The 22,193-nt window shown below is 34.1% G+C and overlaps 2 protein-coding genes across 3 annotated transcripts; one reads left to right on the top strand and one right to left on the bottom strand.

Annotated features, from left to right (window-relative positions):
- The first annotated feature begins 274 nt into the window (after nt 1-274).
- Nucleotides 275-7,986, top strand: LOC136203224 (UTP--glucose-1-phosphate uridylyltransferase). The gene is made up of 22 exons (XM_065994329.1): nt 275-527; nt 616-705; nt 832-879; nt 1,052-1,143; nt 1,254-1,344; nt 1,461-1,521; nt 1,633-1,710; nt 1,791-1,841; nt 1,925-1,998; nt 2,914-2,986; nt 3,092-3,149; nt 3,273-3,319; nt 3,400-3,465; nt 4,527-4,559; nt 4,789-4,841; nt 4,912-4,987; nt 5,085-5,141; nt 5,231-5,314; nt 5,399-5,497; nt 5,582-5,686; nt 7,300-7,371; nt 7,760-7,986. The coding sequence occupies exons 2-22, from the start codon at nt 641-643 to the stop codon at nt 7,784-7,786; spliced, it is 1,410 nt and encodes a 469-aa protein (XP_065850401.1). The 5' UTR covers nt 275-527; nt 616-640; the 3' UTR covers nt 7,787-7,986.
- Nucleotides 7,987-14,060: 6,074 nt separating this feature from the next.
- LOC136210739 (homeobox-leucine zipper protein ROC8-like) lies at nt 14,061-18,314 on the bottom strand. Of its 2 annotated transcripts, XM_066002132.1 has the most exons (9): nt 18,176-18,314; nt 17,378-17,495; nt 17,123-17,314; nt 16,647-17,054; nt 16,466-16,567; nt 16,162-16,365; nt 15,004-15,181; nt 14,659-14,927; nt 14,061-14,572 (listed from the first exon to the last, which is right to left on the bottom strand). In XM_066002132.1, exons 1-9 carry the CDS (start codon nt 18,292-18,294, stop codon nt 14,126-14,128), a joined length of 2,037 nt encoding a protein of 678 aa, XP_065858204.1. In that variant the 5' UTR covers nt 18,295-18,314; the 3' UTR covers nt 14,061-14,125. The 2 variants fall into 2 exon arrangements, with proteins under 2 accessions (XP_065858204.1, XP_065858194.1); XM_066002122.1 differs by having other exon boundaries at nt 17,123-17,495.
- Between the last annotated feature and the right edge of the window lie 3,879 nt (nt 18,315-22,193).

Raw genomic sequence — 22,193 nt, 5'->3', positions numbered from 1 at the left:
AAACACTTCTTTTCATTTCTCTATGCTTCCGTAATTATATATAGTATAGATCACAACAATTAATAATTTTAATAATAAATAAAAAGTAAATATAATGAATATTGTTAGAGATGATATCTCTTAGTCACTCTTAAATAACTGAGAGTCCATTGGATCGCTCTTATAGTGGTGAAAATGTATTAAGGGAAAAGAAGAAGCAATACGCAAATAACAAAAAGCAGGAACGTGGCAATCTAAGCGTAAAATAGGCGCCACTCCCACCTTTCCCCGGGCTAATCTAATCTAAAGCTTGTGAGAGTTAGGAGTCATATTCGTTTGCATATTCTCTCTTTGATCTCTCTCTCCCTCCTTCACTCCTTCACTGACACATACAATACAATTGCTACTCTTTGATCCGAATTCCCCTATTTTCTATATATATATATATACATATCACCCTTACCATTGAGATCCCATCTCTTTTCTTTTTTTGTCCCTTTCCATCCATCAAATTATTCACCTTGCATTTCCATTTCGAAAATTTCCAGGTACCACATATCTCCTATCGCCTATATATTTCAATTATTCACATTTTCTTTGTGCAACATTCTTATCTCTTTCTCTCAACCTATTTAGATCGGAGCTCTAATTCAATTCCCTAATGGCCACTGCCACTGATAAGCTCCCTGCTCTCAAGTCTTCTGTCGCTGGCCTTAATCAAATCAGGTGTCCAATTCTTCATTTGTTCTTATTTATCTTTGTTTTTGTCATTTTGGTATTTGGATTTTTCTTCTTCTTCTTGTGTTCTGAAGGATGAGATATTTGATCTAATTTTGGTTTTCTTTTTTGCAGTGAGAGCGAGAAAAATGGATTCATTAATCTGGTCTCTCGCTATCTCAGGTGTTTTTTTTTTTAAAATTCAAGTCCTGGTTCTTTTTCTTTACTGTCCGCTTTGTTAAAAATTTATAACTCAAGGTTATATGAATGTATGATATTGATATCTGATTCGACATTTTAGATTTGCAATTTACTGATTCTGTGCTGCTTTTGCTGTCAAATTGTGGCGAAAAAGTGGGGAAGCTCAACAGATTGAATGGAGCAAGATTCAAACACCAACTGACGAAGTAGTTGTTCCTTATGATACCTTGGCCCCTGTTCCTGAAGGTATATATCTTTATCGAAAACTAGTATACTAATGCTATATCTCAATTCCGTGGCTTCTTTTCTTTTGTATTTTCAAAAGTATGCTCAGATGGTCGATCTGGTTGTTGCAGATCCAGAAGAAACTAAGAAGCTTCTCGATAAACTTGTTGTTTTGAAGCTTAATGGAGGACTGGGAACAACTATGGGTTGCACTGGACCTAAGTATAGCGTTCAAATACTTGTTTCATGATTTTTTTTAATATAATAACCTATCAGCTTGAGTGCATCAATGGACATACGGCTTAATTTGATGGGTTTTTCTTTCTTGCTTATTGCAGGTCTGTTATTGAAGTTCGTAATGGATTGACATTCCTTGACCTTATTGTCATCCAGATTGAGGTTATTACTTCTTTCGTCTCTCTGCTGGTTATATATAGTATAATTTTATGTGTTTTATATTCTTTTGGGATGTTCTATCTGTGTCTGCGACTGACTTTAGGATTGCTGTAGAATCTTAATTCCAAGTATGGGTGCAACGTTCCCCTGCTCCTGATGAACTCATTCAATACTCATGATGACACGCAAAAGGTGCCTGACATTGATGAGAGTTTTTGTTATTTTTTTCCCGATTCACAGTACTGATAAACTAATTACATTTTATTTCTTAGATTATTGAGAAGTACTCAAAAGCAAATGTTGATATTCATACTTTTAACCAGGTAAGTGTAGTTACTATGTTTCTTGTTTTAGGAAGACATGAAAAAGTTCTAAATTTATGATCTTCCGTCCTTAATCTATGCAGAGCCAGTATCCTCGTATAGTTGTTGATGATTTTCAACCACTGCCTTGCAAAGGACAGAGTGGCAAGGATGGATGGTATAGTATATTTGTTTTTCTATTTGGGTTTAAACATGATCAATGATCTTAAAGTATCTTAATTTACTTTTGGTGCACATGCATAGTTTGCATGTTCAATTTCTATCAACTGCAACTATTTGCATTTTCTGAAACTGCTATATGAACATGGAATCATTTATCTGTCTGTTTCTATATGCACCTTTGTAAATAAGTTGATTTTTTTTGTATTATTATTTTTAACATCTCTAATTATATCTGTACTTTTTTCCAAATAAAGAGCCAGTAGGAGGTTGCCTCCTGCTCTTTATTTTTCAAATAGAAAGTTCTATGGAAATCTCTCATATAAAGTTCTGTGGTAAGGAGTCAATACACCTCCAAAAAGTATTTCAAGCATGGATTCCTATATCATTTTATCAGGGGCTATTAGAAATTTCTAGTAATCAAATTCATAATATTTATAAAATCGAGTTTCTGCTAATCCCTTGCAAATGAATTGTACTGTTCGACTCATTTATAATCCTATTCTTTTTGTTCACCACAATGAATTGACTCTGTTTAGTTGGCATATATTATGAAAGTCTCTTTCTATTAAGTATTACAAGGTGAAAATTTAAAATACTTTATTAGAAAATAAATTGTTCAGAGGGGCTGAAGCATTTCATGTTACTTCCACATGTTTAGGATGTTAAGCTGTTATGCATTAAGTTTTTTCTTGAGCATATAGCACATAATTCAGATTAAGTAGTCTTCAACTAGATCAATCAATGGTAAACATGTGAGTTGAGTGGATTTTATGGATAAAAACACCCTAGGTTTAAAGGGCATAACTGGGAAGGAATAGCTTCACGTAAATGGAAGGATCAATTGAAGGGATTTATGATCACTATGTGTGACTGTTTTAACAAGTTCTTTTTGTGGTATCCTTTTGTGAAGGTATCCTCCTGGACATGGTGATGTATTCCCCTCCTTGAAGAACAGTGGCAAGCTTGATGCTCTTTTATCCAAGGTTGAATCTTCAGCTTTAGTTTTTCTTTACACTTGGTAATGATGTCCAGTAAATCTTCCTCCAGGATACTTATAACCTTTTTTTTTCTTTTTAATTCCAATTCAGGGCAAAGAGTATGTGTTTGTTGCCAACTCAGATAACCTTGGTGCTATTGTTGATTTGAGTATCCTTATTTTAGACATTATCACGCCTTCAATATCTATTCTTTACTCTACCGGGATTAATTAATGATTAAAATATTTGAATTCAAGTCTTTCAGATATTATTCCTTAACCCAGTGTCGCAGAAATTTTAAATCATTTGATCAGAAACAAGAACGAATACTGCATGGAGGTACGAAAAGATCAGTGCTGCCATTTATTCACTTCCACGGTTTTGTATCTGTTTTCTTATATTATCTTATACTTTTGCAGGTGACACCCAAAACCCTGGCTGATGTAAAGGGTGGTACTCTCATCTCTTATGAAGGAAAAGTTCAGGTATGCAGTTCTTGTGCAGTGTTTCTATGTTTTCCTACCTTATTGTGGGTGTAGGAAAAGTTGGTTTTATAGTGGAATTTGCAAATGCTATTCTCCATATAAATTATAATTTGAAGCTTCATGTGATTTTTTAGGGAAAAGTACGACAAAATGCATGTGGTTTGACTTATTTGCAAACACAGACTTGTGGTTTAAATTACATCATTAAGTTCTGAAGATGCGCACGATTGACAACCAATGGAATTTTTGTCTTTTAAAAAAAATTATATTTACATATCGACAAAATGTGCCACATACCTCTAGTTACAGACTTTTAAACTACATCCCTATGTTTGCAAATAAGGAAAACCACATGCATTTTTTTTTTTGTAATTTTCCCAATTTTTTATTTGGTAATTCTCTTTTGTTTTTTCTTAGAAGAATTAACACTCCACAGTCATATTTTGGAATTTGGTTAAATTATAACATCTTTGGCATGAAAACTTTTGGTAGGTCCTACATCATTTAGGGATTTTGAGTTCACTAAAGATTTTATTCTGGCTTTTTTTTCCTTTTCGATAGAGGCTGAACATGCATGAGTTGAAGAAGGATCGACGATGTTTCATATGGCATTCCATTTTAATCTGTGTTAACTTCAATTTCCATAATCCTCAAAAACTTGATGCATGTGTAACCTCCAATTTGGGGGTTCAAGGTTGTAATGTGAAGTTTTTATATGATTTTTAACTCATTAAATTTCCCGTCTCTTTAGAAAGCCAATAACTAATCACAGTTAATTAAATACTGGTAGATTCTATTCCATTTGTTCTTAGGTGATTTATGCAGGAAGCGTATTTTGTCTCTTGACAGTAATTTTAATGTGCATAGATTATCAATAAATTTTTGGCAGGCTAAGGTTTATCCATTACTTAAAGAGTTCAGATTTTAGAAATATTGTTTTATCATGCATAATCTTGATGCATCAGTTTAATATTCCTGCTTTTATGAATGTCTACCAAGTTCAGGAAAACAATAGAACAATTTCTATTGGCTAATTGTGTTTCCATGATTGTGCAATGCAGCTATTGGAAATTGCACAAGTCCCTGATGAGCATGTAAGCTTAAAACTCTCTTTCTAGATCATAGATGGTTTGTTCATTTGAAATTGTTATTCCGTCTCTATGATAAAGATTTAGAGATCTTATAGTATCCACTGCAGTGCTGGATAGAGATAACTGGCAGGCTCTAATTAATGAGTGGGAAGGCCTTCACCTAAATAAGGGTTATTAGGCCTTTATTATATTATCCTTTGAATTAATAGACCAGTGATTTGATTCCAAACAGGTCAATGAATTCAAGTCAATAGAAAAGTTCAAAATTTTCAATACAAACAATCTGTAAGTCAAGTTTGCTATCAATATTGCAATTACAACCTGATTGCGACTACTAAAGGAAAGGTTATATTAGGTGGGTGAACTTGTCAGCAATTAAAAGGCTGGTGGAAGCTGATGCATTAAAGATGGAGATAATTCCTAACCCAAAGGTACTTTCTTCGCTTCATCTCCCTCTTCCTTAGATTTTTCCGATGCTCCATTTCAATTAGAGATGGTATGGTAGTTGACAAAAGAGGTTGTTTCCAGGAAGTAGATGGAGTCAAAGTTCTTCAGCTAGAAACTGCAGCTGGTGCAGCTATTAGGGTACATGTTATATTTAAAGAATATATGTTCCTTTGTTGGACTTCCCTTTTTCATTAAAAAAATGATTTTACTGTTTTCATTTCAACCAGTTTTTTGACCATGCAATTGGAATAAATGGTCCTCGATCTCGATTCCTTCCAGTGAAGGCAACTTCAGACTTGCTTCTTGTCCAGGTTATCTTATATGTTTTTATTGCATTCAAGATTTGAACTAGATTTGAGTCTGTGTCTGACTCGTTTCACTACCTATTTTGGCAGTCTGATCTTTATACCTTAGAGGATGGTTATGTTGTCCGGAATAAAGCTAGACAAAGTCCTAATAATCCTTCAATTGAGCTGGGACCAGAATTTAAGAAGGTGATAATTTGTTATGGGGATTAGGGTATCTTACAGAGTTTACTTATTTTTTTTCAAGGGATTGAATCTCTTTATTATTGACAGGTTGCCAACTTCTTGGGTCGCTTTAAGTCAATCCCTAGTATCATTGAGCTCGACAGCCTTAAGGTTTCTGGTGATGTATGGTTCGGTGCTGGTGTTACTCTCAAGGTATTATAAGTGTACATGTGTTACTTTTTTATATTGTTTTTGGTAAATGACCAAATTGGCCCTTCAAATTGGTTCATGGGTCAATTTGACACACGTCAGAAAACCAAGAATCATATATATGTTGGCACTTGTTACTTTTTGACTAATTTGATAAAAAGTGCAAAATTGTGAACTAAATTGATACCCAAAGTTCATTTTGGAGGCAAATTGAAGGGCCAAACTGACACTATAATTGTAATATACATTCATGAATGCAACAGGATCGAAACTAATACTGAATAAATCATTATTACTTGGTTTCATTTCACTTATGGTTGACGTATCAAGAACTAGGACAAGGCATCCACTCCAATATAGGACTTTATGGCACCATTGTTTTGTTATAACCAGTATATGTGAATCAGGAATGAGAACTTTGGGAATTAGAAACTAATAATAAGAAAATCTTCATTTATTGATTCTCATTTCAACTTTAGAAACTAGGAATGGACCTCAATTCCTGGTTGCTAGTCTTGAATTCCTGGTATTGATGCATCAGGCTATCAAATGCTTCCTACTGCTTTTCTGTTGATTTCCTTAGATGCATGCATGAAAGTATATCATGTGAAGATGCCATGTAATTGCCAGAAGTTGGCAAGTTATGGAATTATCTGGTGTCATATTCTGAATTTCTTTCTTTAAGTTTGTACGATGAAGGCTATTAAAATATGCAAGGAATGTCCTTTTATGAGTACTGCCAACCATATTCAGCTCTGCTATCTGCTAAGCTAGTTGGCTCCCTAATTATTTGTCAACCTTGTGGGCATGTTGAGGTGTGGTCTTGTATCTATATATGTGAAATTGTTTCCCATTGAAATTCTTGTGATAAAATTTCAAAATGAAAATGTCAGTCCATAATGTATAAGATTAATGAAGACTGTTTTATGTTCTCAAGTGATTCGTAATCTTAAAGAACATTACATGTAACTTGGTGTAAATTGTTTGACGTATGCAATGTATTTTGTTGTTTTGTGTAAAACTATGTTATACTACATCCTTTTGCATGTTATTCATAATTAAAACATGAAAATCAAAGGGGCATAGATACTAACTGGATATATTGTAGTACTAGTGACATAGGAAGAGTAGAAGAGTAAATGGAACTTAGGGTCAGCAATTACAATTTGCAACTGACTCTTGCAGGCACATTTTTCATCGGTTGATTTATGTGTTATCTGACTGGTACTTTGGATTGTATAATGTTACCTTGCTTGAAGTGGTATTTATAGGATTGCTAGTTGTATGATAATAGTAGCCTTACCCACTTTCTTTAGGAGCAAAGAAATGAAAATCCATTAATGTTCCATATATTGGAGAATAAAAAGATGTGGAACTGTTTGCATCTTGAATATTAAAAATTTATTTGCGGTTATTAGATTGTGCAACTGGGTTATGGACAGCTTCTTTGTTTGTCATTGTCACAGATGCTTATAACACTAGTTTGGCATTGCTTGCTTGTATACTATGTATTTGTGTGTTGATAGAGCTTGAATCTAGTGCTTATAAATACTGTAATATTGCCTTGCTTCATTCTATATAAACATTAACATCAAACCCTCGTGCGAATTTTGTAGGGGAAAGTGGCTATTACAGCAAAATCTGGAGTGAAATTGGAAATACCTGATGGAGCTGTACTTGCAGACAAGGTACAATCCTATGAATACAAGTCAAGGGTAAAAATTGCCCTTAATGAGATGCGAGCAACGAAACCCTTAACGATTTTGGGGATGCAATGTTACCTTCGTTGTTTTTATCCTAGTTCAGTTTTTGTTGGTTTTTTAATTGAATATTGATGAAAATTAAACACAAATTGAAATCTGTGTGCAATTGCCATCAAAATTTTCAGCGAAATCCTTAATAAAGAGCAAAACTGAGGAAAGGAAAAAACGATGACGGAGCATTGCATTTTAGAATTGCTGCTCCAAATATGTTTGGATGCAAAATTGGACCTTTACCCATATAACTTTCAGCTATATGCTTTTGTCACATGAATTTCTTCTATAAATTTGGATTGACCTTTATCTTTGTATTCAGGATATCAACGGCCCTGAGGACCTCTAAGAAAGTTGTGATCATGACTGGAAATGTTTCGGAATCCATTGTCCATCTTACGGTGTCATTGTAATTTTGATAGGAAAATAAGAGAGCTTTGCTGTGTCTGAAATTTGGAGTGTGGTGATGCTACACTTTTTCACCTCCTGTTTATACATACAACCTTGAGAAGAAGGTCTAAAGTTATATTGGAGTTCTATTATGTGGAAGCTTATGCCCCAATCTCTGGCACAATTATACTTTGATTTTGCTAAAAAAATGTGCCAATATTGGCGAGAAAAGTTGTTTAATTCTGGTTTTGGTAAATTAAAGGCTTAATACATCATTTGCTCCCTGAACTTGTCCAAAATGGTTGATTGGCCCCCTGAACTTTCAAAGTGTCTTGATAGCTCCCTGAACTTGCATAAAATGTTCAGTTAGCCCCCTGAACTTACGTAAAACGTAATCAATTGATCACTCGGTTGCAAAAAAGTAAATTAAATATGGAAAATATATTGCACGCGTTTAAAAAAAAGTAAAACAATTAAGATCGGGGTATTGCGGTTGTAATATTAGAGAATACAAGGTTTGTAGTTGAACAAGTAATAATTTCATTTTTACTCTATTTTTGAATTATATAATAACATTTGAAGAAACGTGGAATACATTTTCCGTATTTAACTTACTTTTTTGCAACCGAGTGATCAATTGATTACGTTTTACGCAAGTTCAAAGGGCTAACTAAACATTTTATGCAAGTTTAGGGAGCTATCGAGACACTTTGAAAGTTCAGGGGGCCAATCAACTATTTTGGACAAGTTCAGGGAGCAAATGATGTATTAAGCCTAAATTAAAATTGCAACTATGCTGATGCCTGAGCCTATACTCGTATATTTTGGTATATTTTCATAGCAGGATGAACAGCAGGATGAACAGAGATCATACTATTTAGTAATATTTTTGGAACTTGTGCCATCCCTCTTTTTAAAGATATTTAGATCAAAACTAGTAGGAACTTTTATGGAAACATAGGGAAAATGGTCAAAACTAGTTAATTTGGCACATCAATTTGCTTCAAAATCGCCAATAAGGGAAAAGATCGTGTAAAATGATAGAATTAAGCAACTGCCAAAATAGAAGAAAACAATTTACTAAGAAATATACAGTATGCTGAATTTTTTCAAAATAACAATATAAATAATACTCCCTCCATTCTATTATATAGGTCATTCTAGCAAATTGGTTTTTTCCCTAAATATAAGTCATTCTAGGATTCCAATGCTTATTGTCCAATAGTGATATGAGAGAGAATTATTTTTTGTATTGATACATGTGTTTTTTAATATTCCAATGCTTATTGCCCAATAGTGACATGAGAGAGAATTTTTTTTAGTTAACCAATATATTTCTTAATTTGTGTGAAATACCCTAGAATGACTTATATAATGGAATGGAGGGAGTAGTGTTCATTTACGAATTAATTTCTCATGTTTCAACTTTAGACTTATCTACCTCCTGCGATCCATTTTCGGCATCAAAATTCCAAAAGAAATGGATCCCATGTACAAATCCCCAAATAAGAGAACTTTATCTCTCTTCAAAATATCAGGAAATAGATTTGTTGAAATGTATTTGTATATGCTTATAAATGTTTGTATCTAATTATATCCGTTTAAATCCGTTTTCATATGATTTGAAATACTTAAATTGGTTTAGAACAGTTTCAAATTGTATGCATGTGGCTATATATATATATATATAATAACTCGGTTCATATATATCTTATAACAATTTCAGTACAGAATAATTATCACAAATTCATTACTTTCAATATAGAGAACTGAGCAATAAAAACAAAATCTACATCCACCTTTCATCAAGGAAAGCAAAATCAAAACAAAAACAACTATTCATGCTTAGATCCTATACTCATATTGAATACAAGTAGAAACGCAATTAGGAAAATCTTCAACAAGGATTTCCATATGAGAAAGAGTACGTGACCAAGCTGTTAGGATATGTGTAAAAGAATTCGTTTGACGCCTTTCATGCATGAACTCAATTGAAGCAAAAGATTGGACCACCTCAATAGTATCACCTAAAATGACCCCCAACCAATTTGACAAGACTAAACCACCTTTAAGCAAATCAAATGTATAGCTGATGCAGAATCTGTTACTACCAAAATAGATTGAAAGCCACAATCATGAACCAAGCGCAAGGAAAATAGAATAGCTATTAACTCTGCATGAAGAGCTGATAAAGTGGTATCAACTGGTCCTCCACCTGACATAAAGACTAAATAACCACCATGCCAAACGAATCAATAGAGGTTTTTTCCGAAAAAGTCGCGTCACAGTTAAGCTTATAAACATTAGTTGGAGGCGGAGACCAAAACAACTTTTCCACAGGAGCAACCGCACTTATATCAGAACTTGAAGGTTGAGCAAAAGAAATAGAAGAATTTGGTGGAGCCACAGCACAGCCAAAATTCATAATTTCATCAGCATGAATAACACCATGACCTGCACTTGTACAAACATAATTTTGATGCCCAACATCTTCATGAATTGCACTTTCACGAACAACAACTTGTTGGACGTCAGCTTGATGAACACCATCATCATGATTACCAGCAACAAAAAATGCACCATCACGAACAGCAGCTAGACGACCAATGTCATCAAGACCAGCAGCTACAGGAACATCAATTTGACGAACAGCAGCAACATGGACCGAGTGATTTGAATGTTGAACATTAGTAGTAGGAACAGCACCATCACGAACAGCAACAATGGAACAACATCACAATTAACTGCATCATGTACTACCCCATTACAAACAGAAGCAGATTAAAATGGCCGAGCAGCAGCATTCAAAATTAATGACAGTACCAGAACCACCGAGGGAGAAATCCTAACAGCATCCTCAAAAGTTGGCAATTGGACTGTATCAGTACCTGCAAAATTAAGAAAAGAAGTCGCCCCAACGTACTGAACTCCAAAATCAGTAGCCATGAGAAATGTATTAGGTCCCTCCTGATGAACAAACACAGATTCCCCGATCTTCAAAATTGAATCCCAAATCTGTCCAACCGACTTAAATTCCCCAATTCGCTTCTTAGCATGTATAATTTGATTCCTTCCAAACCAAATATAACTAATCATCCCACAAAAGAAAGCAAACTCCTCTTTTGGCAAAATCTTCAGCACAGCAGAAAACCAATCTAAACAATCCACTCTAACCATCTTATAAACTGGATAAATCAAATTCCATTGTTTCCAATATAATTTCATGACAGGACAACTTTTAAACAGATGAATTAGAGTTTTAGAATGGAAGCCATAAAAACAACATTGACCCTCTGCAAATTAACACCTTTTCTCAAAAGATTATTAAAACAAGATAGAACATTCTTAGCAGCACACCAAACTATGCAAATGAACTTAGCTGACACTTTAACTTTCCAAAAATAACACCACAACTGATGAACCCCCATAGAAGAAGAGGCTAAATTTGAATTTGACAGCAACGCAGCACAAGCTACCTTATATCCAGATTTCACCAAATACTCTCCATTTTTAGATTAGACCCAAAATAGAGAATTAGTAATAATCCATCGACTTAACGGGATCTTTAAAATAGCTTGATCAACTCTGATTTCCAACTAAACAAATCAAAATCAATAAGACATGAGTATATGTTGAATACAAAGCAACGGTAAAGTAAATAAATACACATAATGGGCAGAAAGGTAAAATACTATAAAAATGGTAAAATGTAAAATAACTATTTTTGAGTAGAAGAATGAAATGAATCATCAGATTCGACATTATCATCAACCTCTGCTTCAACTCTCATCAGATTGATCATTGGAAGAATTACAGAATCTGAAAGTCGAGGAAGTCAGGCTTTGACAAAGGTTGTAAAAAACGTTAGACGCTAGCCGGGCAGACATGACCCTCCAAAATTAATCAGATTTGTATTCTTTTTATTTTTTTATTTGTTAATCAACAAATTGTTATATAAATTCAAGTATTATACTATCTAAAAATAATAATATAAAATTATTTAATATAGAAAAAAACAAGTATATTTGTAACATATATTATGCAAATGTCAACGTTAACAACAATATCTTTAAAACAGTTCAAAAGCAAATTATAGTAAAAAAAACTACAACAAAAAAATGTTTCTGTTTATCGTCGCTTAGGCGGAGCCCAGACAGCTAAAAATCGTATAGGGAAAAAAAAACACCTAGAGAGACTAATCGGAAAAAATCGAGGCGGATTTTCGATTTCGAAAGCCTAAGGAGTTCAGGCGACCTTGGTTTTGAATAGTGGCTCTAACACCATGACAAATTCAAAGATAAAAGTAGAAGGAAATAACGAGAGAAGGAATAATTTGGTGAGAAAGTGATGATCTTATTTCTAAAATTGATTTTCTTAATTGTTCTTCCAGAGTATATATTGAATACTAAATAACAGTAAAGCAATTAAATGAATAAAGGTAAAATACTACAAAAACGATAAATTGTAAAATAACTATTTTATCACTTTACTTTTCAATATAGTTACAAATTAGCTTCCGAAAGGTAAAAAAATGAATCTGTCACATTAATCATAAAAAAAACTCTAAAAATGTCTAAAATATTTATTGTAGTGGTATTAACGTAGTTACAAATAATCTAACAAAATTTACGATACTACTTCTATTAATAGATAAATTCATTTGGAGTGTTGGATTTGATAATCAAATAATTATCAAACGAGTTTGTTCAAATTTTACATAAGATAATGAATAAATTTGATCTTATTTAGAAACTTTGAAACCATTAGGAATAAATTTCCATTATTTCATAAGAAGTGACATTTGCAGCGGCCATGTGGAAAGCTTGTGCCATGCTTTGAGGGATTGCCCGAATAGTAGAAAGGTTTAGGAAGGGGTCCTTCCTCACCACATCCTTCCTTCCTTTATGGGGTTCTCTGATATTGACTGGTTCTCTGAAGGCGTTAATGGGAATTTGTTGGCCAGTATGGAGCACGGGGCTATTCTCTTCGCTATTATTTGTCACCAAATGTGGAAATGGAGGAATGAAGAGTTATTTGCTGAGAAGACTGTCTTTATTCCTGACCTCCGGTTTTACTTCTCGAAAAAACTCTCTGTTATTACAAAGAGTTTTGAAGGAGAGCCCCTGGTTCACCCCTCCCCGGTTAAAGAGGTCCAGTTAGTTGGTTGGAGGAAGCCCAGGGAAGGGGTTGTCAAGTTGAATACGGATGGCTCCTGCCTTAGTAATGGCAGAATTGCTGCTGGTGGAGTTCTTCGGGATGCTGGTGGCGCCTGGCTGGCTGGGTTTACCCATAACTTAGGTACGGGCTCCTCCTTTACTGCAGAGCTCTGGGGGATCTTGTCTGGCATTAAACTCGCCATTCGCATGGGTGTTAAAAGACTTTCGGTGGAGTCTGACAATTTGGAGGCTATCAACAGGATTTCGGATAGACAGGCTGTTTGTCTTAAGAGTCAGAATCTCATTAAAGCCATCTTGAGGCTTCGTCCTGCCTTCGATTCTCTTACCTTCTCCCATATTTATAGGGAGCAAAACCGCGTGGCGGATCGCTTGGCAGCTGCTGGGCATGGGGGGATGTTAGGTGTTTCTACCCTTTCCGTTCCTCCTTCTTTTCTGTTACCTTCTCTTCTTGAGGATAGGATTGGGGTCAGTCTTCCTAGACTGGTCCCGGGTTAGGTTTTTGTTTGTTTGTTTTTTTTCTTCCCTTCTTACAAAAAAAAAAATAAGAAGTGACATTTTCTCTCCTAACCGGTGGATTTCTAAAAGTAAAAATGTTATTTTTGTCCTTCATGCTTCCAAACAAGTGCTGAATTGTTGTGAAAGGGCATTTTCTCTCCTAACTTGTGGGTGGATTTCTAAAAGTAAAAAATGTTATTTTTATCCTTCATACTTGACAAATTTATCAAATTTGGTCTACATATTTCTATTTGATGATATTTAGTCCTTATCGTTTTGTTTTTGTTCGACTCTGCAAGTGTAAAGCACTTTCTTTAAATGTATTTTAACTAAAAGTTCATGACACACCCCAAATAGCTGTTAATTAATAAATTTATTTACACAAAAAAAAAACAAGTCCTCAATTGAATAGACAAATTGAGGCAAAAAGGTGCATGCCTAAAATTGCCCTCTTATGGTGGTAGGTAATTGACCGTATTTTATTTGCATTCATATAACAAGTCAAAAGAAGTTTTAGAAAATGAAAAATAATTAATACAGGCAGAACTCCTCAAATAAAATACTAGTTAATATATTAAGAAAAGAAAAAGGAAATGTATATGATTAAAATGAATTGAGAAAAAGGGTCAGTCGCAATTCAAAGCAACCTTAATTTTGTGAACAGTGGAAGTGATGAGATCATTAATAGTTGCAATGGATTCCATATTGAGCTCCTTGGAGTTGGATGAAGAATAACTTGGGGTGGATACCAATATTTGAAATGCAGCTGTGAGTAGTGAACCGCCCGGTCTTCCATCTTCTAGGTGTGGACGGCCGTCTCCAGATATAACAAAACCAGATGGAAGGATTGGTACGCTTGATGCCGGATCAACACCTGTTATTGCTAGTTGCATTGCTCTCATATCAACAGGAGCATATACTACTAAGGATCCTAAACCATCTCTGCAGCTTTCTTCAAGAATCATCATGTTCTTCTCTGCTGCCTGAACAATTGAAATGCAGTTCCCTTCATCACCACCAATTGAGATGTGTGCAACCTCATCTACAGGGTTTCCATTGAAGAGTGTGTCCCACTGAAAACCAAATATCTTTATGTTCACAAACATAAATGCATATATATATTAATGTAGAAAGAAACTGATTTTAGGATGCAGAATACCTGAATTCGTGTTTTCTCGTCCTTGAAGAAACTGAAAACTTCCTCAGGTGGGAGAGGAAGCCATAAAGAAGTAGCAGCATTCACAATCATGTCACCAGGCTGCCCTGATTCGTAGCTTTTGCAGACAGATACTCGAACACAGCCATTGTTTGCTACAGACATCTGAGGAAAGTCCAACTTCTCTGACATACTCAACATTGCACAGAAATTCCTCACCATCCTGTGAGATAGTTTCATTATGCTTCTCTTAGCTTGACCTGAACTAATCACTGAACCATAGACGCAATGTGTTAAACCCAAATCCACCAATTAAAGAACAGAAGGGAAAATAAATGACATATAAACCTCCAAGTTCTCTGGTAGGTGTAGTGTCCCCAAATGAGAAAGCTAATCTTTCACACATCCTCTCAAGGGTAACAATCCATCTTTCAGCTCCATATGCAGCATTATCACATACTAGATCTTTGTAAAGTCTATGAGTTTGAGTTTTGCCATCTACTTCCACATGTTCTACCCAAGTTACCTGTCATGCATTTTAATGGGTTATTACAATAAAATATTAGTGTTCATTGACTGTTAAATGCTGTAATATAAGCTTGGATTAGGAGAATATAATCACCTGTTACATGGGGGATTCTATTTAATAGCATCACAATCTTACCATACAATTGCCAGACATTAATTGTCAACTATATGTATGGTGGATGGTTCTTAATTAACTCAATCATTAGCCATTAATCAATTGATAGAACTTTTCCTCCAATCATTTCATTAAAGTTAAGAGTCGAAATTCAGCCAGATTCATCCATACCTGTTAAATGCTGAAGAATTTCATTGGAACAAACAGTGGCTTCTTTTCAATTTCTCTTTGACTAATTAGGGGGCGTCTGGTTCACAAAGGGTAAGGGAAAAGGAATCAAGAAAGGGAAACTAAAGGAAAAGAAAGGAATAAACATTAATTCCCCTATATATGTTTAGGAAAGGGAATGGGGTAAAGGGAATCCAGTTCCCTACGGGGGCCTGGGGTAATGGGCTTAACCTAAAGTGGGGTAAACCTATAATCTAAAATGGGTAAAGAGAATGAGTTTTTTTTTTTTTTTAAACAAACAAGAACAAAGGGAATGAAACCATCCCATTCCCATTCCCATTCCTAAAAACCCCGAACCAAACGCCCCCTTAATTCGTTTATTGAACCGAAATTTTCAATCATGTCATCAAAGTTAGAGTGTTTGCAAGGTCTAATACCTAGGGTAACTAAACATGTTGAACCAAGGCATTCGTTGCAATATATTACACAAGTTAGACATATCTTAATTAGCTCAAATCAATATCTGTCAGTCACAATATCACAATAAGAATGTCAGACATCTGCTAAATTCAGCCATCTGTACTTAACTTCCATTTTGCGAACATGTGTAATGTGCCTCCCGAATTTGTCATTCTAATTATCACTACATTCCAAAGTAATTGACCATGTTAGACAAGGAAATGCAGTTCATTTACCTTGGAGCATCCATTTGGCATTTCCTGGATCATGCATCCCGATGGAAGCTTCCAAGCCCAGGAAGGGGAGTTTGTTTCTTTAAAGAAGTCGTAGGATATATCCGAAATCACCCACATGTCAGGCTCAACTTGTTGACAAAGGCGAAGGAAGTAGAACTCTCGAGGTGGAACCAAAGGTGAAAGTATGTGCAGCTGCTCATACATCTGCATTTTTCTTATATTAGCTTAATTGAAAATAAAAACCTGATGCTACATTAAATTCCAGAATGGAAACAAGTACTTAACGAAACCATAATATCTATACCAGATGCAAGGCTCCATGCCGGTTTCCTAATGCTCCAGTTTCAAGCACTTGCATTATGCATGCCTTGGTTACAATTGTTGGAAAAAGGTCCACCCATTTACTCTGCATATTCAAAAGAAATTTCTTAAATGCAGTCTTTGCATATGTATTGTAATGAGAACTAGGGATAATTCTCACTTACCGAATCAAGGAACATTTCGACCAAGTTCATTGCATTTATTGGCACAGTTCCTGAACTTTTTGATATTTCCATATGTGCATTTGATGTGTTGAAATGGTTTGGCCTAGGGAATATTTTCTGGTAGTTCTTGCGATGAATGATTAATCTTCCATCAGGACTAGTCTTAGTCCACAAAGGTACGTTGATTCGCAAAAGCCTTAACAACTCATCAGAGGCAGCAGTAGCAGTCTCAGACATGAGTGCCTTCTCCATTTCTGGAATTCCTTTAAGCTGGAAAGGTAATGAAATACGATCTGACATTCCATCATTTAGTTCCATTGAAGCAACATGGGTAGGAGGAATCAATGGATCAACGGGAGAAATCGTTTTTCCTTTGTATTTGGCAAGAAGTTCAGACACCCTTTCATGCTGCAAAACAGTTAAACAAGTTGAATACAATTTGTAGATGAAAAATATCAAACAGATGGTGTGCTAACCTCTTCTTTCAGCATAGCATTTTCCAGCTGAAGTTTCTGCAAGCTTCCGTGACATTGTTCTTCACCAAACGGAGGACCTCCACAAGCTGGGCATATCACATTCTTGAATGCCTCCTTGATAGCCATGTTTTCTTGTTGCATTCTTTCGTTTTCTGATCGAAGAACCGAGTTCTCTACTCTCTCATTTTGAGCCTGCATAGAAAATGAGAGGTGAAAACTCATTGAATTTGATAAAGAACAAACAAAAGAAGATACCTTAGTTTGATATTTTTTATTCTGAAACCAGAACTTGATCTGTTTAAGCTCAAGGCAGAGATCCTTGCTTAGCTGTCGCATCTGGTTTTCATCTGGATTTGGACAATCCTTGAAAAATCTGTCATCAATATAGCCATTGGAATTTCCATTAATCATCAACTAGAGATATTTTAAGAATGAGAGGATCCATTCAAGGATTCATTCAAGTATTCATTTAAAGTCTAGAAACACTAAGTAACATCAATTAAGGAGTAATCAAAGTAGAATTATAACACTCGTTATTAGAGAAAACCATTGAATTAATAAACAAATAGCAGAATTAAACAAAATAAGTATGATTGGTATTTATTTATCCCAAATGCTACTTAATGGCTAAAGGTAAAAAAAAACCTGACGTGTGTCTGATATTAATATAAGATTTCAGATTGAACCTTTACTATCAGTTTAACCTGTTAGTCAATTGGTTTCATGACAAGGTGGTTTTACTTGTTGATTTATACAGATGATATATATTAATTTGTTGAAAACACAAAAGGTTCCTATTTTGGCAGATGACATACACAGACACAGTAACAGCAAAGCAACAAATTCTAGCAAGGAAGGATTTTCCAGAAGTCATTTTACACAACAAAAATCTAACACGATTATCCATTTTCAACCATACGTAATCACACACTCAAAGAAGAAATCAGAGATGCACATTAACAACAATTCTAATATTGAACCAAGCCATCCTGATTCCTGAAGAAACGTGAGAGAGAGAGAGAGAGAGAGAGAGAGAGAGAGAGAGAGTTATACGCTTCAAGCTGCTGATTCTGGTGATCTGTATGGCGATAATAAGCTTTCTTCCTCTTTCTACTGTTAGAAGCTTCTTGTTGAGCAGCAGAAGCTGCTGAATTTTCCATCTCGATCTCCATTCCTCCTTCTCCCGCTTATTGTTTTCTTTTCTTCTTCTTATCGTATCGTATGTAACTGTATATAAATGGAAGTGCGTTTGAAAAACAGAATTGATTAACATATATAGACATCCAATTAAGGACAGCAAAATCAACCCCATTTATTTGATATCTTTACACACTATATACACTGCACCTCATGCAAAAACCCATATCATATGATATGGCTTTACCAAATATGAATATAAATTATTTTTAGGGTAAATTTCAAATAAAACCCTTGTGGTTTCACTAATTTTCAGATAAAGGGACTGTGGTTTACTTTTTGTCAAAACTAGGATTGAGGTTTCACACTTGGATTAATGCTATTAAAACCATTTTTAACGATCTGAAAATGAAAATTTTCAAGAATTAAAGTTGTTCAATGTCATATTTTTTATGGAATTACATTTTCGATTTTTGAAAATCATTTTTTTTAGAACTTTCTCTCTCTAAAAATTAACTTTCCCTCTTTACCAAACATCATCTAAACAATCTCAAAATAAAAAAGTTGAAGAATTAAAGTTGTTTAGAATATTAGTAGTTCTTAAAATATGTCATTTTTGAAGTCGTCAAGGGTGATTTTAATAGTATCAATCGAAAAAGTCCTTATTTTGCTAAAGTTGAAAACGTCAATTCTCGTTTTGACAAAAAGTAAACCACAATCCTTTATCTGAAAATTAGTGAAACCACATGGGTTTTATTTGAAGTTTACCCTTATTTTTATTTGGCCAATTTTCTTTTTAAGGGTTACCATTTTCACTTTTTTTTTTTTCTGTATTTCATGTGTATATTTAATTTCAGCATAACTCGCGCTTTTTTTTAGTGAGCTGCTAAATACCGCCATCGAATTCCTTTTCACCGCCACTTTTGGACTTTTTTGCCATTCTCATAATTTTGATCAAAAACTGAAAATTCTCTCTCCAAAATCATAAACCCGAACAACAATAATTGAAGGTATGAAAATAATTGATGTGTGACAATCCGAATCCCGAAAATGGATGATTACGAGTCGGAAACATTAAGATTTACATCTTTTTATCAAAGAACTCATGAAAATAATACATATTTTTCATGATGATTTTGCATTTTTCGTCACAAAAAATAGAAGAATTTTTAATTTTTCGTCACAAAAAATTGAATGATTTAGTATTTTTCGTCACTAAAAATTTTACGATTTTGCATATACCGCAACTAAATTCCTTATCACCGCATCCATTGGACAATTTTGCCCTTGGCATAAAAAAAATTTCGAAATTGGGAAAATTTTTTTTTGAGAGAAAATTTAAAATTTAGTCTAAACGGATGCGACATACCATTCGACCCATGGTGGGAACGGATGCCGCATCCGTTCCCGCCATGGGTCGAGCGGTACGCCGCATCCGTTCTCACCATGGGTCGAGCGGTATGCCGCATCCGTTTAGGTCAAATTTTGAAATATTTATCGTAAAATTTTTAGTGACGAAAAATACTAAATCATTCAATTTTTTATGACGAAAAATGAAAAATTCTCCTATTTTTTGTGACGAAAAATGTAAAATCGTCATGAAAAATATGTATTATTTTCATGAGTTCTTTGATAAAAATATGTAAATCTTAATGTTTCCGACTCGTAATCATCCATTTTCGGGGTTCGGATTGTCACACATCAATTATTTTCATAATTTCAATTATTGTTATTCGGGTTTATGATTTTGGAGAAAGAATTTTCAGTTTTTGATCAAAATTATGAGAAGGGCAAAAAAGTCCAAAAGAGGGGTGATAAGGAATTTGGTTGCGGTATTTAGCGGCTGACATTTCAAAATTTAGCCTAAACGGATGCGGCATCCATGGTGGAAATGGTATGCCGCATCCGTTTAGGCTAAATTTTGAATTTTCTCTCAAAAAAAAATTTCCCAATTTTGACAAAATTTTTATGCCAAAGGCAAAATGGTCCAATGGATGCGGTGATAAGGAATTTGAGTACGATATATAGTAATACCCTTTTTTTTATTGTCCCATTTAGGAATAGTATTTTCTTTTTTCTATCTTTGCCGTAATCAAATTAACCTTCCCAATAAAAATATAAAAATAATTTGGAGAAATTAATATAAAAACTATTATTTCAATACTAAATTTTAGATTAAACTTACAAAGATTAACACCTTCCTCTTTATACCAAGTTTTCAAAGTCTTTTAATTTTTAATGATTATAATTAGTTTTTCTAACTATTATGTTATTAGAAAAAAAAAATGACTACAATAAATATTAGAATATAACACAAGAATATTGTAAAAGTTACAATATATATCGACAAATAACATTATTAGAAAATGAATGATTCTCTTAAGGCATTGTTCAATAAATAATAGTATCAATAAACCACCAGAAGCAAAATATTTCAAAATATTCAGTGAACATTTGGAGGGAAAAAAAATCAACTTTTTAGTTACACGGAAGAAGGGGTTGCATCAAAGAGAGAAGTAACAAACTATGTGAGTTCATGGTACAACAAAGCGACCTATGTGAAGGTGTATTCATTTAGCTTCAAGCCAGTGAAAGGGATAGATATGTTAAATGATATGGGATTGGGAGGTTGCTTACCACCACCATTTAAGGTTGACAGGAAGACCAAAGAGAAATAGGAAAAAAAATCCAACAGAAGAAAGAAAAAAGAAGACCGGCAAGTTTACACAATTAGGATTGGTTATGAAATGTAGCCTTTGCAAAGATACAAGTCACAATGTTAGAGTATGTCCAAAGAAAAAGGATAATCCTCTGATATAAATTTTGTATGTTTATATATTCTAAATCTGTCAGGTATTAGTATCGATAATGATTTGTAAAAATCTGTAGTTTTGGTGTTGATAATCATCTGTTATAAAATATTATTTTTATTTTGTAGTGATTTGTTATAAAGATGTCATTTTTTATTCAGTAATGATTTGTTACAAACATTCATCCTTAGTTGCAAATTTGTCTTTTTCAATTCGTCCTTTGCTACATTTTTAAGTGGTCAATTCAGCAAAGTTTGCATTTAGAATAAAATATAGCAGTAAAAGGCGAATATGCATTTAGTAAAGGACGAATATGCATTTAGATTAAAATATAATAGCAAATGCATATGGAGTAACAATAGCTATATTTTGACAATTGAATCTAATGTATTGTTGTTGTCAACCTGCTATATTTTGCATTCGAGTTTCTTCGACCATTCGGTTGACGAGTTTCATTTTGTTTTTATATTTGCCCTCTGTACAGTATGTTCCTCCTTCTAGGAAGAGAAAAGCAAAGAAACAAGCAACGCCAACATCTCAGCAATCGGCAACAACAATAACAACCCCTGAACCAACACAGTCAACAAGCAGGGCAAGATTCAGGATATCAAATGAAGCAAATTTACAATCTTCCACTAGTGAATCTATCAAGTTTGCAAATGAGATGAGTGTTCCAAGATCTCATTCGAAGAAAGAGATAAGACAAATGACTTTGGCACAACTTGCCATGGTGAAAAAAACAAAGAATATTATTGAATGGTCAAGTAGTCAACCGTAGCTTGAAGTTGTTTAGTTTGGTGGTGTAAAAACATTTGGTTAAGCGTTTTAATTCATTTTGGTAGATTTTAGTATGTTTCGGTACATTTGGTACATATTGGTACATTTTGGTATATTTTGGTACATATTGGTTCATTTCGGTATATTTGATACATTTTGGGTCATTTTGATACATTTTGATATATTTTGGGTCATTTTGGTATATTTTGGTAATAGTCAATGCTAAACCATTGTACTGTCCTATTGGTGTACCTCAGACTATTTTTGTTAATGCTTAAGACTGATATGTGATGAATTTTGCTACTCCTTATTAGCTAATCTAAAGTAATTAAGTCCTGCTACCAATA

This window comes from Euphorbia lathyris, chromosome 1 (genome assembly GCF_963576675.1).
Source record: "Euphorbia lathyris chromosome 1, ddEupLath1.1, whole genome shotgun sequence".
In the NCBI taxonomy this organism is placed as follows: domain Eukaryota; kingdom Viridiplantae; phylum Streptophyta; class Magnoliopsida; order Malpighiales; family Euphorbiaceae; genus Euphorbia; species Euphorbia lathyris.
Note: the sequence above shows the minus strand (reverse complement) of the source record. Positions and strands in the feature narration are given on the sequence as shown.

What these genes read in the sequence shown, in the direction of transcription:
- LOC136210739 (XM_066002122.1), bottom strand. Translation starts at nt 18,294, where the DNA reads ATGGAGATCGAGATGGAAAATTCAGCAGCTTCTGCTGCTCAACAAGAA. An exon ending in GGCATGGAGCCTTGCATCTG is followed by an intron (nt 16,366 to 16,465) that starts GTATAGATATTA and finishes AGAAAAATGCAG; the next exon opens with ATGTATGAGCAGCTGCACAT. An exon ending in TGCCAAATGGATGCTCCAAG is followed by an intron (nt 15,182 to 16,161) that starts GTAAATGAACTG and finishes AATGCATGACAG; the next exon opens with GTAACTTGGGTAGAACATGT.
- LOC136203224 (XM_065994329.1), top strand. Translation starts at nt 641, where the DNA reads ATGGCCACTGCCACTGATAAGCTCCCTGCTCTCAAGTCTTCTGTCGCT. An exon ending in ATATTCATACTTTTAACCAG is followed by an intron (nt 1,842 to 1,924) that starts GTAAGTGTAGTT and finishes TAATCTATGCAG; the next exon opens with AGCCAGTATCCTCGTATAGT. An exon ending in ATTTTCAATACAAACAATCT is followed by an intron (nt 4,842 to 4,911) that starts GTAAGTCAAGTT and finishes AGGTTATATTAG; the next exon opens with GTGGGTGAACTTGTCAGCAA.